We start from the raw sequence: 20,888 nt of genomic DNA, 5'->3' as shown, positions 1-20,888 counted from the left end.
CGTGAGGAGAAGAAGGCCAGCCCTAGCTGGGCTGGGCTGGGCTGCGCCCCGGGCCGAATCCTAGATGTAAGCTAGGAAATTTTTCACGCCTGATACGTCTCCAACGTATCGATAATTTCTTGTGTTCCATGCCACATTATTGATGTTATCTACATGTTTTATGCACACTTTATGTCATATTCGTGCATTTTCTGGAACTAACCTATTAACAAGATGCCGAAGTGCCGCTCTCGTTTCTCGCTGTTTTTGGTTTCGTAAATCCTAGTAACGAAATATTCTCGAATCGGACGAAATCAACGCCCAGGTTCCTATTTTACCCGAAGCATCCGTAACACACGAGAACCGCCGGAGAAGAGGCACAGGGCCACCAAACCCTAGCCCGGCGCGGCCAAGGGGGGCGCGCCCCCTAGGGTGTGGACCCCCTTCGACCTTCCTCGCGCCGCCTCTTCGCCTATATAAAGCCCCCGGATCAGAAAACCCGAGACCAATTGACGAAACCCACGAAACCTGCCGCAGCCGCCGCCATCGCGAAGCCAAGATCCGGGGGACAGGATCTCTCGTTCCGCACGCCGCCGGAGCGGGGAAGTGCCCCCGGAAGGCTTCTCCATCGACACCGCTGCCATCTCCACCGCCATCTTCATCACCGCTGCTGCTCCCATGAGGAGGGAGTAGTTCTCCATCGAGGCTCGGGGCTGTACCGGTAGCTATGTGGTTCATCTCTCTCCTATGTGTGTCAATACAATAATCTCATGAGCTGCCTTACATGATTGAGATTCATATGATGATGCTTGTAATCTAGATGTCATTATGCTAGTCAAGTGAGTTTTACTTATGTGATCTCCGGAGACTCCTCGTCCCACGTGTGTAAAGGTGACAGAGGTGTGCACCGTGTGGGTCTCTTAGGCTAGATTTCACAGAATACTTATTCACTGTTGAATGGCATAGTGAGGTGCTTATTTATATCTCTTTATGATTGCAATGTGTTGTATCACAATTTATCTATGTGCTACTCTAGTGATGTGTTATTAAAGTAGTTTTATTCCTCCTGCATGTGTGCAAAGGTGACAGTGCGTGCACCGTGTTAGTACTTGGTTTATGCTATGATTATGATCTCTTGTAGATTATGAAGTTAACTATTGCTATGATAATATTGATGTGATCTATTCCTCCTACATATGCATGAAGGTGACAAGTGTGCATGCTATGCTAGTACTTGGTTTAGTAGCGTTGATCTATCTTACACTAAAGGTTACTTAAACATGAGCATTATTGTGGAGCTTGTTAACTCCGGCATTGAGGGTTCGTGTAATCCTACGCAATGTGTTCATCATCCAACAAAAGTGTAGAGTATGCATTTATCTATTCTCGTTATGTGATCAATGTTGAGAGTGTCCACTAGTGAAAGTGTAATCCCTAGGCCTTGTTCCTAAATACCGCTGAGTTACTACCGCTTGTTTACTACTATTGCGTTACTACCGCTGAGTTACTACCGCTTGTTTACCGTTTTATCACGTTACTATCGCTGCAATACCACCACCATCAACTACACGCCAAGCACTTTTCTCGGCACCGTTGCTACCGCTCATACTTATTCATACCACCCGTATTTCACTATCTCTTCGCCGAACTAGTGCACCTATTAGGTGTGTTGGGGACACAAGAGACTTCTTGCTTTGTGGTTGCAGTGGTTGCATGAGAGGGATATCTTTGACCTCTTCCTCCCCGAGTTCGATAAACCTTGGGTATCCACTTAAGGGAAACTTGCCGCTGTTCTACAAACCTCTCGCTCTTGGAGGCCCAACACCGTCTACAAGAATAGAAGCTCCGTAGACATCAAGCACTTTTCTCGGCGCCGTTGCCGGGAGGAAAGGTAAAAGGCTCTCATACTACGGTCTCATGTAAAGTATTTTTCTGGCGCCGTTGTGTGTGTGCTCAAAGCTATTTCCTTTAGATCCTGCAATTGCATCTTGTTGTTTCTTGTTTACACTAGTTTGGCATAATGTACAAGAGTGAGCTTCTTATTCTATTTCCTGATTTAAAACATGGATTGTTTGATGCGAAAATTAAAAAACCTATGAAATCTTCTTTGCATGCCGGTAGTAATATTAGTATGAACGCTTTGAACACCATTGTTGACAATAATATAGAAAGTTCTAAGCTTGGGGAAGCTGGTTTTCATGATATTTTTAGTCCCCCAAGCATTGAGGAGAAAATTTTCTTTGATGATACTTTGCCTCCTATTTCTGATGATTATAATGATAGTGGTCTTTTGGTGCCACTTACTGCTGGAGAGTAAATTTTGTTGTGATTATACTATGCCTCCTACACTTGATGAGAATAATAATGATAGCTACTTTGTTGAATTTGCTCCCACTACAACTAATAAATTTGACTATGCTTATGTGGAGAGTAATAATTTTATGCATGAGACTCATGATAAGAATGCTTTATGTGATGGTTATATTGTTGAGTTTGCTCATGATGCTACTGAAAGTTATTATGAGAGAGGAAAATATGGTTGTAGAAATTTTCATGTTACTAAAATGCCTCTCTATGTGCTGAAATTTTTGAAGCTACACTTGTTTTATCTTCCTATGCTTGTTACTTTGCTCTTCATGAACTTGTTTATTTACAAGATTCCTATGCATAGGAAGCATGTTAGACTTAAATGTGTTTTGAATTTGCCTCTTGATGCTCTCTTTTGCTTCACATACTATCTTCTTGCGAGTGCATCATTAAAACTGCCGAGCCCATCTTAATGGCTAAAAAGAAAGAACTTCTTGGGAGATAACCCATGTGTTATTTTGCTACAGTACTTTGTTTTATATTTGTGTCTTGGAAGTTGTTTACTACTGTAGCAACCTCTCCTTATCTTAGTTTTGTGTTTTGTTGTGCCAAGTAAAGTCGTTGATAGAAAAGTAAGTACTAGATTTGGATTACTGCGCAGTTCCAGATTTCTTTGCTGTCACGAATCTGAGCCCACTGCCCTGCAGGAAGCTCAGAAAATTATGCCAATTTACGTGCATGATCCTCAGATATGTACGCAACTTTCATTCAATTTGAGCATTTTCATTTGAGCAAGTCTGGTGCCATTTTAAAATTCGTCAATACGAACTGTTCTGTTTTGACAGATTCTGCCTTTTATTTCGCATTGCCTCTTTCGCTATGTTGGATGAATTTCTTTGATCCACTAATGTCCAGTAGCATTATGCAATGTCCAGAAGTGTTAAGAATGATTGTGTCACCTCTGAATATGTCAATTTATATTGTGCACTAACCCTCTAATGAGTTGTTTCGAGTTTGGTGTGGAGGAAGTTTTCAAGGGTCAAGAGAGGAGGATGATATACTACGATCAAGAAGAGTGAAAGTTCTAAGCTTGGGGATGCACCCGGTGGTTCACCCCTGCATATATCAAGAAGACTCAAGCGTCTAAGCTTGGGGATGCCCAAGGCATCCCCTTCTTCATCGACAACATTATCAGGTTCCTCCCCCGAAACTATATTTTTATTCCATCACATCTTATGTGCTTTTTCTTGGAGCGTCTCGTTTGTTTGCTTTTGTTTTTGTTTGTGTTTGAATAAATTGGATTACATCATGCTTGTGTGGGAGAGAGACACGCTCCGCTGGTTCGTATGAACACATGTGTTCTTAGCTCATAATATTCATGGCGAAGTTTCCTCTTCGTTAAATTGTTATATGGTTGGAATTGGAAAATGATACATGTAGTAATTGCTATAATGTCTTGGGTAATGTGATACTTGGCAATTGTTGTGCTCATGTTTAAGCTCTTGCATCATATACTTTGCACCTATTAGTGAAGAATACATAGAGCATGCTAAAATTTGGTTTGCATAATTGGTCTCTCTAAAGTCTAGATAATTTCTAGTATTGAGTTTTGAACAACAAGGAAGACGGTGTAGAGTCTTATAATGTTTTCAATATGTCTTTTATGTGAGTTTTGCTGCACCAGTTCATCCTTGTGTTTGTTTCAAATAACCTTGCTAGCCTAAACCTTGTATCGAGAGGGAATACTTCTCATGCATCCAAATACTTGAGCCAAACAACACTATGCCATTTGTGTCCACCATACCTACCTACTACATGGTATTTCCCGCCATTCCAAAGTAAATTGCTTGAGTGCTACCTTTAAACAATTCAAAATTTATCACCTCTGATTTGTGTCAATGTTTTATAGCTCATGAGGAAGTATGTGGTGTTTATCTTTCAATCTTGTTGGGCAACTTTCACCAATGGACTAGTGGCTTCATCCGCTTATCCAATAATTTTGCAAAAAGAGCCGGCAATGGGATTCCCAGTCCCAAATTAATTAACAAAAATAGACACTCCTCCATGGTATGTGATTGTTGGACGGCACCCGAAGGATTCGGTTAGCCATGGCTTGTGTAAGCAAAGGTTGGGAGGAGTGTCATCATAATAAAACTAAAATAAAAAGGTACTCCTTCATGGTATGAGATTGTTGGCAGTGCACCCGAGGATTCGGTTAGCCATGGTTTGTGAAAGAAAGGTTGGAAGGAGTGCCACCCAAAAATAAAATAAAATGGGAGCCGCTCTTTGAAGGTTTGTCCGGCAAGGGGGTTAGAGTACCCGCTACCATTCGTTGACAACAACATACACCTCTCAAAACTTTATTTTTATGCTCTCTTTATGTTTTCAAAATCAAAGCTCTAGCACAAATATAGCAATCGATGCTTTCCTCTTTGAAGGACCATTCTTTTACTTTTATTGTTGAGTCAGCTCACCTATTTCTCTCCATCTCAAGAAGCAAACACTTGTGTGAACTGTGCATTGATTCTTACATATTTGCATATTGCATTTGTTATATTGCTTTGCATTGACAATTATCCATGAGATATACATGTTACAAGTTGAAAGCAACCGCTGAAACTTAATCTTCTTTTGTGTTGCTTCAATGCTTTTACTTTGAATTATTGCTTTATGAGTTAACTCTTATGCAAGACTTATTGATGCTTGTCTTGAAGTGCTATTCATGAAAAGTCTTTGCTATATGATTCAGCTTGTTTACTCATGTCATTACCATTGTTTTGATCGCTGCATTCTCTACATATGCTTTACAAATAGTATGATCAAGTTTATGATGGCATGTCACTCCGTAAATTATCTTTGTTATCGTTTTACCTCGCTCGGGACGAGCAGTAACTAAGCTTGGGGATGCTGATACGTCTCCAACGTATCGATAATTTCTTGTGTTCCATGCCACATTATTGATGTTATCTACATGTTTTATGCACACTTTATGTCATATTCGTGCATTTTCTCGGAACTAACCTATTAACAAGATGCCGAAGTGCCGCCTCCGTTTTCTCGCTGTTTTTGGTTTCGTAAATCCTAGTAACGAAATATTCTCTGAATCGGACGAAATCAACGCCCGTGTTCCTATTTTACCCGAAGCATCCGTAACACACGAGAACCGCCGGAGAAGAGGCACAGGGCCACCAAACCCTAGCCCGGCGCGGCCGAGGGGGGCGCGCCCCTAGGGTGTGGACCCCCTTCGACCTTCCCGCGCCGCCTCTTCGCCTATATAAAGCCCCCGGATCAGAAAACCCGATACCAATTGACGAAACCCACGTAAACCTCGCCGTAGCCGCCGCCATCGCGAAGCCAAGATCCGGGGGACAGGATCTCCGTTCCGGCACGCCGCCGGAGCGGGGAAGTGCCCCCGAAGGCTTCTCCATCGACACCGCTGCCATCTCCACCGCCATCTTCATCACCGCCGCCGCTCCCATGAGGAGGGAGTAGTTCTCCATCGAGGCTCTGGGCTGTACCGGTAGCTATGTGGTTCATCTCTCTCCTATGTGTGTCAATACAATAATCTCATGAGCTGCCTTACATGATTGAGATTCATATGATGATGCTTGTAATCTAGATGTCATTATGCTAGTCAAGTGAGTTTTACTTATGTGATCTCCGGAGACTCCTCGTCCCACGTGTGTAAAGGTGACAAGTGTGTGCACCGTGTGGGTCTCTTAGGCTAGATTTCACGTAATACTTATTCACCGTTGAATGGCATAGTGAGGTGCTTATTTATATCTCTTTATGATTGCAACATGTTGTATCACAATTTATCTATGTGCTACTCTAGTGATGTGTTATTAAAGTAGTTTTATTCCTCCCGCATGTGTGCAAAGGTGACAAGTGCGTGCACCGTGTTAGTACTTGGTTTATGCTATGATCATGATCTCTTGTAGATTATGGAGTTAACTATTGCTATGATAATATTGATGTGATCTATTCCTCCTACATATGCATGAAGGTGACAAGTGTGCATGCTATGCTAGTACTTGGTTTAGTAGCGTTGATCTATCTTACACTAAAGGTTACTTAAACATGAGCATTATTGTGGAGCTTGTTAACTCCGGCATTGAGGGTTCGTGTAATCCTACGCAATGTGTTCATCATCCAACAAAAGTGTAGAGTATGCATTTATCTATTCTCGTTATGTGATCAATGTTGAGAGTGTCCACTAGTGAAAGTGTAATCCCTAGGCCTTGTTCCTAAATACCGCTGAGTTACTACCGCTTGTTTACTACTATTGCGTTACTACCGCTGAGTTACTACCGCTTGTTTATCGTTTTATCACGTTACTACCGCTGCAATACCACCACCATCAACTACACGCCAAGCACTTTTCTCGGCACCGTTGCTACCGCTCATACTTATTCATACCACCTCGTATTTCACTATCTCTTCGCCGAACTAGTGCACCTATTAGGTGTGTTGGGGACACAAGAGACTTCTTGCTTTGTGGTTGCAGTGGTTGCATGAGAGGGATATCTTTGACCTCTTCCTCCCCGAGTTCGATAAACCTTGGGTATCCACTTAAGGGAAACTTGTCGCTGTTCTACAAACCTCTCGCTCTTGGAGGCCCAACACTGTCTACAAGAATAGAAGCTCCACGTAGACATCAAGCACTTTTCTCGGCGCCGTTGCCGGGGAGGAAAGGTAAAAGGCTCTCATACTACGGTCTCGTGTAAAGTATTTTTCTCGGCGCCGTTGTGTGTGTGCTCAAAGCTATTTCCTTTAGATCCCGCAATTGCATCTTGTTGTTTCTTGTTTACACTAGTTTGGCATAATGTACAAGAGTGAGCTTCTTATTCTATTTCCTGATTTAAAACATGGATTGTTTGATGCGAAAATTAAAAAACCTATGAAATCTTCTTTGCATGCCGGTAGTAATATTAGTATGAACGCTTTGAACACCATTGTTGACAATAATATAGAAAGTTCTAAGCTTGGGGAAGCTGGTTTTCATGATATTTTTAGTCCCCCAAGCATTGAGGAGAAAATTTTCTTTGATGATACTTTGCCTCCTATTTCTGATGATTATAATGATAGTGGTCTTTTGGTGCCACTTACCGCTGAGAGTAAATTTTGTTGTGATTATACTATGCCTCCTACACTTGATGAGAATAATAATGATAGCTACTTTGTTGAATTTGCTCCCACTACAACTAATAAATTTGACTATGCTTATGTGGAGAGTAATAATTTTATGCATGAGACTCATGATAAGAATGCTTTATGTGATGGTTATATTGTTGAGTTTGCTCATGATGCTACTGAAAGTTATTATGAGAGAGGAAAATATGGTTGTAGAAATTTTCATGTTACTAAAATGCCTCTCTATGTGCTGAAATTTTTGAAGCTACACTTGTTTTATCTTCCTATGCTTGTTACTTTGCTCTTCATGAACTTGTTTATTTACAAGATTCCTATGCATAGGAAGCATGTTAGACTTAAATGTGTTTTGAATTTGCCTCTTGATGCTCTCTTTTGCTTCACATACTATCTTTTGCGAGTGCATCATTAAAACTCGCTGAGCCCATCTTAATGGCTAAAAAGAAAGAACTTCTTGGGAGATAACCCATGTGTTATTTTGCTACAGTACTTTGTTTTATATTTGTGTCTTGGAAGTTGTTTACTACTGTAGCAACCTCTCCTTATCTTAGTTTTGTGTTTTGTTGTGCCAAGTAAAGTCGTTGATAGAAAAGTAAGTACTAGATTTGGATTACTGCGCAGTTCCAGATTTCTTTGCTGTCACGAATCTGAGCCCACTGCCCTGCAGGAAGCTCAGAAAATTATGCCAATTTACGTGCATGATCCTCAGATATGTACGCAACTTTCATTCAATTTGAGCATTTTCATTTGAGCAAGTCTGGTGGCCATTTTAAAATTCGTCAATACGAACTGTTCTGTTTTGACAGATTCTGCCTTTTATTTCGCATTGCCTCTTTCGCTATGTTGGATGAATTTCTTTGATCCACTAATGTCCAGTAGCATTATGCAATGTCCAGAAGTGTTAAGAATGATTGTGTCACCTCTGAATATGTCAATTTATATTGTGCACTAACCCTCTAATGAGTTGTTTCGAGTTTGGTGTGGAGGAAGTTTTCAAGGGTCAAGAGAGGAGGATGATATACTACGATCAAGAAGAGTGAAAGTTCTAAGCTTGGGGATGCACCCGGTGGTTCACCCCTGCATATATCAAGAAGACTCAAGCTGTTTAAGCTTGGGGATGCCCAAGGCATCCCCTTCTTCATCGACAACATTATCAGGTTCCTCCCCCGAAACTATATTTTTATTCCATCACATCTTATGTGCTTTTTCTTGGAGCGTCTCGTTTGTTTGCTTTTGTTTTTGTTTGTGTTTGAATAAATTGGATTACATCATGCTTGTGTGGGAGAGAGACACGCTCCGCTGGTTCGTATGAACACATGTGTTCTTAGCTCATAATATTCATGGCGAAGTTTCCTCTTCGTTAAATTGTTATATGGTTGGAATTGGAAAATGATACATGTAGTAATTGCTATAATGTCTTGGGTAATGTGATACTTGGCAATTGTTGTGCTCATGTTTAAGCTCTTGCATCATATACTTTGCACCTATTAGTGAAGAATACATAGAGCATGCTAAAATTTGGTTTGCATAATTGGTCTCTCTAAAGTCTAGATAATTTCTAGTATTGAGTTTTGAACAACAAGGAAGACGGTGTAGAGTCTTATAATGTTTTCAATATGTCTTTTATGTGAGTTTTGCTGCACCAGTTCATCCTTGTGTTTGTTTCAAATAACCTTGCTAGCCTAAACCTTGTATCGAGAGGGAATACTTCTCATGCATCCAAATACTTGAGCCAAACAACACTATGCCATTTGTGTCCACCATACCTACCTACTACATGGTATTTCCCGCCATTCCAAAGTAAATTGCTTGAGTGCTACCTTTAAACAATTCAAAATTTATTACCTCTTATTTGTGTCAATGTTTTATAGCTCATGAGGAAGTATGTGGTGTTTATCTTTCAATCTTGTTGGGCAACTTTCACCAATGGACTAGTGGCTTCATCCGCTTATCCAATAATTTTGCAAAAAGAGCTCGGCAATGGGATTCCCGGTCCCAAATTAATTAACAAAAATAGACACTCCTCCATGGTATGTGATTGTTGGACTGGCACCCGAAGGATTCGGTTAGCCATGGCTTGTGTAAGCAAAGGTTGGGAGGAGTGTCATCATAATAAAACTAAAATAAAAAGGTACTCCTTCATGGTATGAGATTGTTGGCAGTGCACCCGAGGATTCGGTTAGCCATGGTTTGTGAAAGAAAGGTTGGAAGGAGTGCCATCCAAAAATAAAATAAAATGGGAGCCGCTCTTTGAAGGTTTGTCCGGCAAGGGGGTTAGAGTACCCGCTACCATTCGTTGACAACAACATACACCTCTCAAAACTTTATTTTTATGCTCTCTTTATGTTTTCAAAATCAAAGCTCTAGCACAAATATAGCAATCGATGCTTTCCTCTTTGAAGGACCATTCTTTTACTTTTATTGTTGAGTCAGCTTCACCTATTTCTCTCCATCTCAAGAAGCAAACACTTGTGTGAACTGTGCATTGATTCTTACATATTTGCATATTGCATTTGTTATATTGCTTTGCATTGACAATTATCCATGAGATATACATGTTACAAGTTGAAAGCAACCGCTGAAACTTAATCTTCTTTTGTGTTGCTTCAATGCCTTTACTTTGAATTATTGCTTTATGAGTTAACTCTTATGCAAGACTTATTGATGCTTGTCTTGAAGTGCTATTCATGAAAAGTCTTTGCTTTATGATTCAGCTTGTTTACTCATGTCATTACCATTGTTTTGATCGCTGCATTCTCTACATATGCTTTACAAATAGTATGATCAAGTTTATGATGGCATGTCACTCCAGTAAATTATCTTTGTTATCGTTTTACCCGCTCGGGACGAGCAGTAACTAAGCTTGGGGATGCCGATACGTCTCCAACGTATCGATAATTTCTTGTGTTCCATGCCACATTATTGATGTTATCTACATGTTTTATGCACACTTTATGTCATATTCGTGCATTTTCCGGAACTAACCTATTAACAAGATGCCGAAGTGCCGCTCTCGTTTTCTCGCTGTTTTTGGTTTCGTAAATCCTAGTAACGAAATATTCTCGAATCGGACGAAATCAACGCCTGTGTTCCTATTTTACCCGAAGCATCCGAACACACGAGAACCGCCGCAGAAGAGGCACAGGGCCACCAAACCCTAGCCCGGCGCGGCCAAGGGGGCGCGCCCCCTAGGGTGTGGACCCCCTTCGACCTTCCCGCGCCGCCTCTTCGCCTATATAAAGCCCCCGGATCAGAAAACCCGAGACCAATTGACGAAACCCACGTAAACCCGCCGCAGCCGCCGCCATCGCGAAGCCAAGATCCGGGGACAGATCTCTGTTCCGCACGCCGCCGGAGCGGGGAAGTGCCCCCGAAGGCTTCTCCATCGACACCGCTGCCATCTCCACCGCCATCTTCATCACCGCCGCCGCTCCCATGAGGAGGGAGTAGTTCTCCATCGAGGCTCGGGGCTGTACCGGTAGCTATGTGGTTCATCTCTCTCCTATGTGTGTCAATACAATAATCTCATGAGCTGCCTTACATGATTGAGATTCATATGATGATGCTTGTAATCTAGATGTCATTATGCTAGTCAAGTGAGTTTTACTTATGTGATCTCCGGAGACTCCTCGTCCCACGTGTGTAAAGGTGACAAGGTGTGCACCGTGTGGGTCTCTTAGGCTAGATTTCACGTAATACTTATTCACCGTTGAATGGCATAGTGAGGTGCTTATTTATATCTCTTTATGATTGCAACATGTTGTATCACAATTTATCTATGTGCTACTCTAGTGATGTGTTATTAAAGTAGTTTTATTCCTCCCGCATGTGTGCAAAGGTGACAGTGCGTGCACCGTGTTAGTACTTGGTTTATGCTATGATCATGATCTCTTGTAGATTATGGAGTTAACTATTGCTATGATAATATTGATGTGATCTATTCCTCCTACATATGCATGAAGGTGACAAGTGTGCATGCTATGCTAGTACTTGGTTTAGTAGCGTTGATCTATCTTACACTAAAGGTTACTTAAACATGAGCATTATTGTGGAGCTTGTTAACTCCGGCATTGAGGGTTCGTGTAATCCTACGCAATGTGTTCATCATCCAACAAAAGTGTAGAGTATGCATTTATCTATTCTCGTTATGTGATCAATGTTGAGAGTGTCCACTAGTGAAAGTGTAATCCCTAGGCCTTGTTCCTAAATACCGCTGAGTTACTACCGCTTGTTTACTACTATTGCAGTTACTACCGCTGAGTTACTACCGCTTGTTTATCGTTTTATCGCATTACTCGCTGCAATACCACCACCATCAACTACACGCCAAGCACTTTTCTCGGCACCGTTGCTACCGCTCATACTTATTCATACCACCTCGTATTTCACTATCTCTTCGCCGAACTAGTGCACCTATTAGGTGTGTTGGGGACACAAGAGACTTCTTGCTTTGTGGTTGCAGTGGTTGCATGAGAGGGATATCTTTGACCTCTTCCTCCCTGAGTTCGATAAACCTTGGGTATCCACTTAAGGGAAACTTGCTGCTGTTCTACAAACCTCTGCTCTTGGAGGCCCAACACTGTCTACAAGAATAGAAGCTCCCGTAGACATCAACGCCCCACGCCGTGTCCCGTGTAGCCTGGGGCCCAAATCCGCCTTTGCATGTATGCCATCAAATGCAAGAACATCAGCATCTACCTTCTTCATCTTATTCTCTTTGAATCTCATGTTAAAACATACGCCGCTACGGACGAGCTGAACCAACCGGTTGAGCACAAACTCTGAAAGCTCAGGTTTCCAAACCATGGCAGATTTGCTTGAAATCGGTTAACCAAATGGGCCAAAATAGATGGCTCGGTACAAACTAAGAGCATCTCCAGTCGTGTCCCCCAAAGCGTCCCCCAAAGCAATTTGGGGTGCGCCGGACCAAAAAATGGTTCCAGCCGCGTCCCCCAAAGCAATTTGGGGTGCGCCGAAACAAAAAAGGTTCCAGCCGCGTCCCCCAAAGCCGAATTTTGTCCGGCGCGGCCGGATACGGTGTCCGGCGCCCCGAGCCCGTCCCCGTCCCACAGGGGACGCTCCGGGCACTCCGGACACAACGAAAAGCGAGGCGAACCGACGCGGGGCCGACGCGTCAGCGGCATAGGGAAAATTCGTCTCCCACTCCCGCCAAATCCCGCCCCTCCCGCCACATCGCGCCTATCCCGCCGCGCATTTCTGGCCTCCCAACACATATCCCACCACCGATTCATTTCGCCTATCGCGCCGATTTGTTTCTCCCTCCCGCCGTCCACCCGCCGCCGCTACCCTCTCCCCATTCCATGGCGCCGCCGACAGCCCCCAAAAAGATGGCCAAGAAAGCGGCCAAGAAGCCACCGGGCAATGCGACGAAAGGGGCGAAAGCGCCGTTCGCGAAGCCGCGGAAGGCGCCGACTTCGAAGAAGAAGCCGGAAGGATGGACCGAAGATCAATGGCAGCAAGATTGTCTGCGCCGGAGGATGGCGATGGCGGAGCGAAAAGGATGGAGGGCGGCGGAGCAGGAGAAGAAGGCTCTGGCGGCACGCCAGCACCAGCACATAATGGCCAGGTGTCTCGCCGCCACCAACGCGAGCCCATGGAGTACGCCTGTGCCGGTGTACGTTCCGGGAGTGATCTCTCTGTCGTCATCCGCCTTCTACAACGACGGCCCCTCCACCCTCCCGGGTGCGTGACGCCTAACTTGTCGCCCCACTACCAGGATGCGCTGCCGCATGGCGGCTTCAACCCCAGCAACCTCTACTCCCCGGCGTACGAGCAGCGCGAGCCAGGACGCGGTCCGGACGGCGACCCTTTCACTAGCCGCAGGGGGCCGCTCGAATTCGACGGCGCAGGTGCTGTGGAGGAGGACGGGGGTGAGGACGAGGATGACGAGGAAGAGGAGGGGGTGGAGGACGACGACGAGGACGATGACGAGGACGAAGAGGGCGGCGAGGAAGAGGACGAGGAGGGTGCCGGTGACGATGATCTCGTGGAGGTAGACGCGGACGACGTGAGGACGAAGAAGAAAAAGAAGAAGAAGGTGTCGGGCACACGAGGCCCCAAATGGACGGTTTTGGAGGATCTTTGTCTGTGCGAGTCGTGGGCGACGGTGAGCCATGACTCCATCATCGGCGCCAACCAAAAATACGGGAAGTATTGGGCGAGGATCAAGGCCGAGTTCGATAAGCGCAAGCTCATCAAGAGCGACTACAACAAAGTGACAATGAAGAGGAGCCAAAAGGCAATGTCGATGCGATGGGCCATCATCCAGGCGTCGGTGAACTCCTTCCATGGATACCATCACGACTTAGTGACCGGAGCCGACGAGCCGGCGCCGACGTCGCCCAACTGGTACGACTCTTTCTTCCATAATCTGTAGCGCCTATATTGTGTTCGATGAAATGATTCCGCTTCCTTTGGTTAGTTTGACAAGGCCATGGATTTGTACCGGAAGAACTCGAAAGGTCACAAGTCTTTCGCGCTGATGCATTGCTATAGCAAGCTCAAAGTGAACGAGAAATGGCGGTTGACGCGCCTGTCGTTGTCCAAGGGGAAGGACGCCATTGATCTGGACGCGCCGCTGGCAACGTCGGCAGGGCGTCCTACTGGTAACAAGCTGCCAAGGCCGCCTTGGTCGACGCCGCGTCGTGTGAGAAGACGCAGGCATCGATCACGAAATGCCTCGCCGATGTCTCCTCGACCTTTCTCTCCCGTGACAAAAAAGGCCGACGAAAGGTGGGCGGAGCTGCTCAAGAGGCAAGAGGAGAAGTTGGAGCTCAAGAAACGCAGGGACGACATGTGCCTGCTGAGAGCATCGACAGAGGGAATGTCTCCTCGGACGCGGGCGGCACACAACTTTTTCAAAGGCCAGATCCTCGACGACATCGAAGCCAAAATGGCGGCGACCGACGCTGCGGCCGACGCGGCGGCCCAGGCAGCGGCAGCAACCGCGGAGCAAGAGCCGGCTGACGCGTCTTCTATCAAGCTACACCTGCGTCGGCCTCTGCGTCGGCGACAGAGCATTCACAACACCGGGCAGATCGCGACGAGGTCATCGTGATCGATGGGCCTGCGTCGACTCAGGATACGTCGCCGTCGCCCAACCCCTTCTTCTAATTACCATGCACCACCGGTCTGTAATATGATCGCGCCCAGTTGATCGCCGCTACTCTGATCGCGACGATTTGGCGGGAACGATCTCTTTTGAATGCAACAATTTGAATTTCTGATTGGGGACGGCGTTTAGGGGACGCGGCTGTGGAGCGACATCCCCAAACACAGCACGAACAAAACACGTCTCACAAACGCTCGATCCAGCGCTCTTTGGGGGACGCAACTAGAGATGCTCTAAGGCGAGGCCATACTACCAAAGGCGCCCCTAGAGATCCGGCCGCACTTCGGCACGATGGCACTTGCAGCTACCAGCCAGCGACGCGAGTAGCTGGTGCGCGCGTCGCAGCGAGTTGCCCGCCACACCCACAGCAGCACAAAAGCTCGCGCCTGCTTGCGCTGTTTCGTCCCGTGCCCACGACCACGAGTCCACGAGGCTGCCATGTTACCACCGTCACGGCGTCACAAAGGAAGCTGGCGAGCACGCGCACGGTGACTCGGCCCGGAATAGAAAACTCCACCGCCCCGATCCAGCCCGCGGACAGACCTCCCCGATCCAACCTCCGCCTGCCCCGCTTCCCTGCCCGTCCAATTCCCCCCGCCCAACGCTCTACTCTCCAGCCCGGATGGCGGCAGAGGCGCGGGCCGAGAGCCCCGCGCCCGCGGCCCCACCACCGCCCGTCCCGGAGAAGCGCGCCGCCCCGGCGGACGACGTCGACGACGAGGAGCGGCCCGGGCCGAAGCGGCGCCGCGCGTTCGTCGCGACGCTCGACGGCGTCCCCTGCGCCGCGGCGGCGGCGGAGGAGGACGGGCACCGCGACGGCCTGTCCTTCTCGTTCCAGCACTCGCGCGGCGGCTTCGTGCCGCCGGAGACGACGCCCAAGTTCGGGTCTTTCAACCCGCCCGCGCCCGCCGAGCAGCAGGAGGCCCTCGACCCCAAGCCCGCCGGCGAAGATTCACCGGTTGTGGAGGAGGAGGGAGAGGAGGATGCGGCGTCGCCCCGCGGCGTTGGGGATCGCCAAGACGGGGATTCACAGCCAGTGGCGGCGGCGGGCGATCAGGGGGAACCGGAAACACATGATGAACCGGAATGTGCTGATGTACATCATCAGTAGTACAGTAGGATGCAACATTCATGGCGTCAATTTCTGCTGTTGTACATCATCTGCAGTAGCTGTCGTTCTCTTCTGTGATCATGTGTGTGCTAGTTACAGTTGTTAGGGAATGTGTGTAAATGGAAGTCAACGCTGATGCTGCAGCTAAGGCTGGTCATAGTGGGGAGTAACTTAGACTAGTAACATATGACATGTTACTAGTCTAGGTTACTACCTTCATAGTGGGTAGTAACTTATATGTGGTGTCATGCATTGTGTCATTTATTATGTTGTAGACTCATTTTGCCTTGGGGTGTGTGATGTTATGGTAACATAGCTAGTTACCACGTTACTCTCTTTCTTCATTTATTGACATGACATGTCATCAAAATGTCTTGAGATGTGTGATGTTACTAGCTATGTTACTCCCACTATGAGCAGTCTAATACTGAAGAAACTTCACCTGAAGCCTCACTAACAACCAGTTCTTTTGTGTAACCAAACTTGATCTTTTCTCTCGTACAAGGAAATGCACAGCATATGCTAGTAACCTTTTTGCCAAGTTACCCGGAGACTGCCTGCTTGTAATACAGAAAATCCAGCATTTGCTGGATGTTTCAGAAAAAAATGTTATCTGGAGACTTTTGTAATTGGTTATGGCTGGATATGCTGGCATTATATATACTGTAAAATAGTTCAAGGGGTTGCTTAATTCAATGAAATGTTCCTTTGTGATATCAAATTTGCCTATCAACAAATTATGGTGCGACATGTTCTCTTGCCATTCGGAGACATTGATCAGACCAGATGAAGACCCGTGTACTATAACCACAAAACTGCTAGCCGATACAGAACCTCGCTCGGTCAGTCAACAACTGGTGCTGCCTCTGACGGTAAATCTTCTTTGCTAAACGTGGTGTTTGAGGTGAGTGGTTCTCTGTACCACTCGTTCTCCTCGCGAGTCAGGAAGCAAGCCTCTGCACCCAAAGACACGGAGAATTCAAAATGAGTACAACACAGATTCCAGATTTTTAAATACTCCTTTTTGTATATTCAGATATCAGCAATCCAGTTTTGTCATCTGCTTAGCAATTCAGCTCAGCCTTTTTGTCTGTGCATAGGTGACAAACACAATTTTTGTGAAATGCAGCAGGCAGCATACCTGACACAAAAACATCCTTGTAGTCCTCATCGTCATACACAAACGCAGGCGGATCTGGGGAACCGATTCCAACAATAGTGCTCCCACTGCATGAAACATGCACAATGGTGTAACGATAAAATTGTTGCTCCAAATGTGATTCCAAGTCCCAAATGCACATATAAAGTGTTGGATAGTCATGGGGTGGTATATTAACTATGATTGGTATTATCATATTTCTCCCTCTGTCCCTCTTCTATAGGGCGTTAAAATTTTAAGATTTTGTCTTTAATTGTTAGGTGCAATTCGCCATCTGAGAGGATTTTCATAGATCTCTTATATATAAGTCTACCCCTCCGAAACGCCCTTACTGGATGTTTGGGATGAATGCCAATTCATATTCCAAACGACCTGGCTTTGTTTATTCGGTCCACCTGTGGACGTGATAATTCTCGTGCAGGGGATTACGCCTTATGAAAAGAGATGGAGGGAGTATGTAGCATGGATTCTCACACCTCAAATATCATTTTTTCTACTGAAATTTTACAGCATGGTTAATGACAGTGGTTTGGTACCTCCCGTATCAATGCTAACTACGCCTTATAAAGTAGAATGATTTGAGGTATGTCTAATATGAATAGAGGGAAAAGGCAAATGATTATATGATGGTAAATAGCGGTAGAATATGGCTACTACGAAATAATCAGGTTCTTCATAGTTCAGTAACATATGCCCCTATTACCTTCCTGACATAAAAACAGCACTGTATTCCCCCCTGTTGGATGCCATAATACGTTTCTTCAACCTCTTTAGTGATTTCAATACCTCAAAAGCTGGGGGCTCTGGAAAAAGTAGAGAAGGAAGGTGAACCATCTTCACTAAATGTTATTCAGCAACATACTTACAGAAATAAGAAAATTGAAGATGTCCAGCGATAGCCTATAAAAAATTATCATAATCACACTGCATACCTAGATCATTTATACAGACATCCTGTGATATCCCGTTTTGCGTTATCTCCTTGAGTAAAGCCAATGGATCAGCTTGACTAGTCTGATCTAACCGGAGTCGCTGCAGTACACGAAGCTTGTTAGGAAAAGCATGAACTTTACATTAAGAAAGGTATGTGCCTAATTACCTTGTAAACCTCAGCAGTTGAGCATGCTTCAGGTGGCTTTATTAGAACCATTGGCAGATTTATCGGCAATAGATCCGGAATATCTTGGACAATCTGCATACATTTAGGTTGAAAGTTGTAGATTATGATCAGCCATTTCAGCAGCAAGGTAAAAATGGATCGTGGATATACATCTCAATGTCAGTCTCTAATTTATATCAAAGAACCCCTCTACAAATGTCAATATTTACTTGAACACACTTCTACAAATAAGAAACAGTAACATAGTATGACCCAATTGCAATAGTGTATCAGCTAAACCTAAGCAGCCGTTAATAAGTTCAACAGAGTTCAGGTGAAATACTTAATTATTTCAGGTCTAGAATATGATAGATACAACAAAAACAACATCAAAACATTTTTCCCAAGCAAGTTGGGGTAGGCTAGATATGAAACCCAACAGAATATGATAGATGCACTCATAAAAAAAATCAATGACGGCTATGCTCCAGGGAATCTTAATGTGGCTTGGATTTTCATCTTTTCTAACATATAACGAACATGAAAAAGTACTGAACTTCTGGAAGACCCTAATTATGCTGCCAATTTTAGAACTAAGAGTTCCATGCCAATAGAGTACCACACAAAAGCATCACTCAATTTCCAGCAACTTCAGGAAAGAATTTGGAATCCTAACTCATATTACCAAGATTCAAGAAAGAAAATATAACTAAGAGTGTGTGGCATACCTCTCCTCTACCAGTACAGTATGCTGCTCCTCGTGAAAAGAAGAAGGGGATATCTGATCCAATCTCACCCGACCACTCTTGAAGATCTTGTTCGGTGGCAATGCCACCACTAAATTGGTTAGCGGCCCATAGTGCAGTTGCAGCATTACTGCTTCCGCCTCCAAGACCAGCACCAGTTGGAACTTTCTTATCGAGATGTATCTGCATTCCAGCAAGGACAACAGTAAATCATATGACAACAGAAAAAGAAAAACCATTGGCAATTATAAATATCAAAACAATGCACAGTTGACTGACCCAAAAGTGCTTGTCTGTTCCAGTTTTCTTGCGGTAAAGATTGAGAGCCTTGATGATCTGCAGATTCATGAAACAAAAAAGTAAACTACATTAAGGTGTAAATGTTTACATTGCATTTGTTTTTAGATATAAAATATATCTATAGTAAACATACCAAATTACTTTCATCAACTGGGACACCTGCTACATTGGTTGATAGCCGATCTATGCTCTTACTTGGAGACAGTGAGAATTTGATAGTATCACCCAAACTAACCACCTGGTAATTCATACATAGCATTATAAAAGTGACACAAAGATAACTATATTAATCAGAATGCACCTTAACCACCCATGAACAAGTAGAAGAAAAGGAGGTACTATAGCATATGATTTTTTTTTACTAGAAGACACCCTGGAAAGTGTATCAAATTTCATATAAGAAGTGCCAAGAGAATGGCTATAGTTCAGATAATGGCTATAGTTAACCCAGAAAAGATCATATAGTTCATAAACTTAGTGCATCTTAAAGATTATAAAAAAAAAATATCTTTACGGAGTTCATTTGTTAATCTTCCACACACATTAATCACCATTGAAAATATGACTGGAATACAAACTGAAAAGAAATCACCATTTTCCACATAATGCTCATTTAAAAAGCACTAAAAGAAGCACAAGAAATAACTTACATGAAACAGAGAAGCCAGGTCATGGAACCCATCTGGTCTCTTCCCTGTCATCCTCAGGAACACATTAATCTACAAGGAGAAATGCTATACAGCCTGAGCTCGGAGTGCAAATGAAATAAATAAATAAAACACTTCGGTACTTATCAAAAACATAACAGGGACATACTTTGCAAGGTGAGAATAGGTTGAGCCGTGTAATCCCGACATTCTGGTCAATTTGGTCGGCTAGCTGGTTGAACTTGCCTTGTGCGTCATAGGTAAGCTAAAACAAATGAAGCCATAAATTACAATATGAAAACGGGTAGGGGAATGAAGAATTGCAGCAGCTTTCTTAAATTGCCAAAACGGCAGTAACATTTACATAATTCGTAAAAAAAAAACACCCATGGAAATAGTTTATGGCCGCTATTCCCAGCACTATGTTAGAGGATAGTACATCACACAGCTCGAAATAAACCTGCTTACTTGAAAAGGCAAACCAAGTTCTTAAGTGAGCTAGTACTGAATTTCCGTTTAAAAAGTGAGCTACTGAATCCCCTTTCACAAAACAGTTGCTAGCATGTAACATTTTCCACGACTACTGAGCATGCTATTAGTTACACTGAATCATCTTCGCCACAAGTTATATTCAGCTATCCCCATACAGGTTTCCCAATTACAGCAGCCAGTTCTGGTCTCGGTCTAAACCCCGGCAGAGCAGATAAGAGATGGCTCAGGCAAAGTACCTCCACTTGCCTCCTCCCTTGCTCCGCCGATGCGGCGACTCTTACACTGGGAGACCGGCGGCTCCTGGCGCTGGAGCAGGACCAAGCCGCCGCCGCGGGCCGGGCCTGGAACCGGAGGTGCCTGGACGCGCCCGGGCTCGGGCGGTGGGATTGGTACAGGCTCTGCGAGAGAAGATGGGTGGAGCAAGCCATGGCTGCCGGCTGCCGCTACCTGGAGCCGGAGCGGAGAGACGGTGAACGAGATGGGAGCTAGGAAATACAGTAGCTAGCCGCCACTCTGGTGGTGGGTGGGCTGGGGGATGTTTGGAGACGACGGGTTTGAGCCGCCGTCCGGTCAAGAGGCGTTCCTCGTCTTCGACATGTGTTTGGAAACTTGGAACACGATGACCCAACCCATCGCGAGATAGATAAGTCTGCTCTGCCTCATGTGCACCACCAAGGACAAAATGGGATCTCCCAATTCCTCGTGTTACGACTCGCGTGATGCTCCCCGCCACGTTTCTTTTAGGCTAGACTAGATGAAGAGAAA

General features: G+C 44.9%; 2 protein-coding genes across 2 annotated transcripts; one reads left to right on the top strand and one right to left on the bottom strand.

The window, feature by feature from the left end:
* The first annotated feature begins 15,191 nt into the window (after nucleotides 1–15,191).
* On the top strand, nucleotides 15,192–15,680 carry LOC124662894 (sterile alpha motif domain-containing protein 1-like). The gene has a single exon (XM_047200676.1). The coding sequence runs from the start codon at nucleotides 15,192–15,194 to the stop codon at nucleotides 15,678–15,680; it is 489 nt and encodes a 162-aa protein (XP_047056632.1).
* A 556-nt stretch (nucleotides 15,681–16,236) lies between these two features.
* On the bottom strand, nucleotides 16,237–20,657 carry LOC124660937 (4-diphosphocytidyl-2-C-methyl-D-erythritol kinase, chloroplastic-like). The gene is made up of 11 exons (XM_047198788.1): nucleotides 20,360–20,657; nucleotides 19,801–19,896; nucleotides 19,635–19,703; nucleotides 19,118–19,222; nucleotides 18,964–19,020; nucleotides 18,667–18,867; nucleotides 17,939–18,031; nucleotides 17,772–17,871; nucleotides 17,543–17,642; nucleotides 16,822–16,907; nucleotides 16,237–16,636 (listed from the first exon to the last, which is right to left on the bottom strand). Exons 1-11 carry the CDS (start codon nucleotides 20,549–20,551, stop codon nucleotides 16,524–16,526), a joined length of 1,212 nt encoding a protein of 403 aa, XP_047054744.1. The 5' UTR covers nucleotides 20,552–20,657; the 3' UTR covers nucleotides 16,237–16,523.
* Nucleotides 20,658–20,888: the final 231 nt, after the last annotated feature.

Source organism: Lolium rigidum, chromosome 6 (genome assembly GCF_022539505.1).
Source record: "Lolium rigidum isolate FL_2022 chromosome 6, APGP_CSIRO_Lrig_0.1, whole genome shotgun sequence".
Lineage (NCBI taxonomy): Eukaryota > Viridiplantae > Streptophyta > Magnoliopsida > Poales > Poaceae > Lolium > Lolium rigidum.
This window is presented reverse-complemented; position numbering and strand designations above follow the sequence as displayed.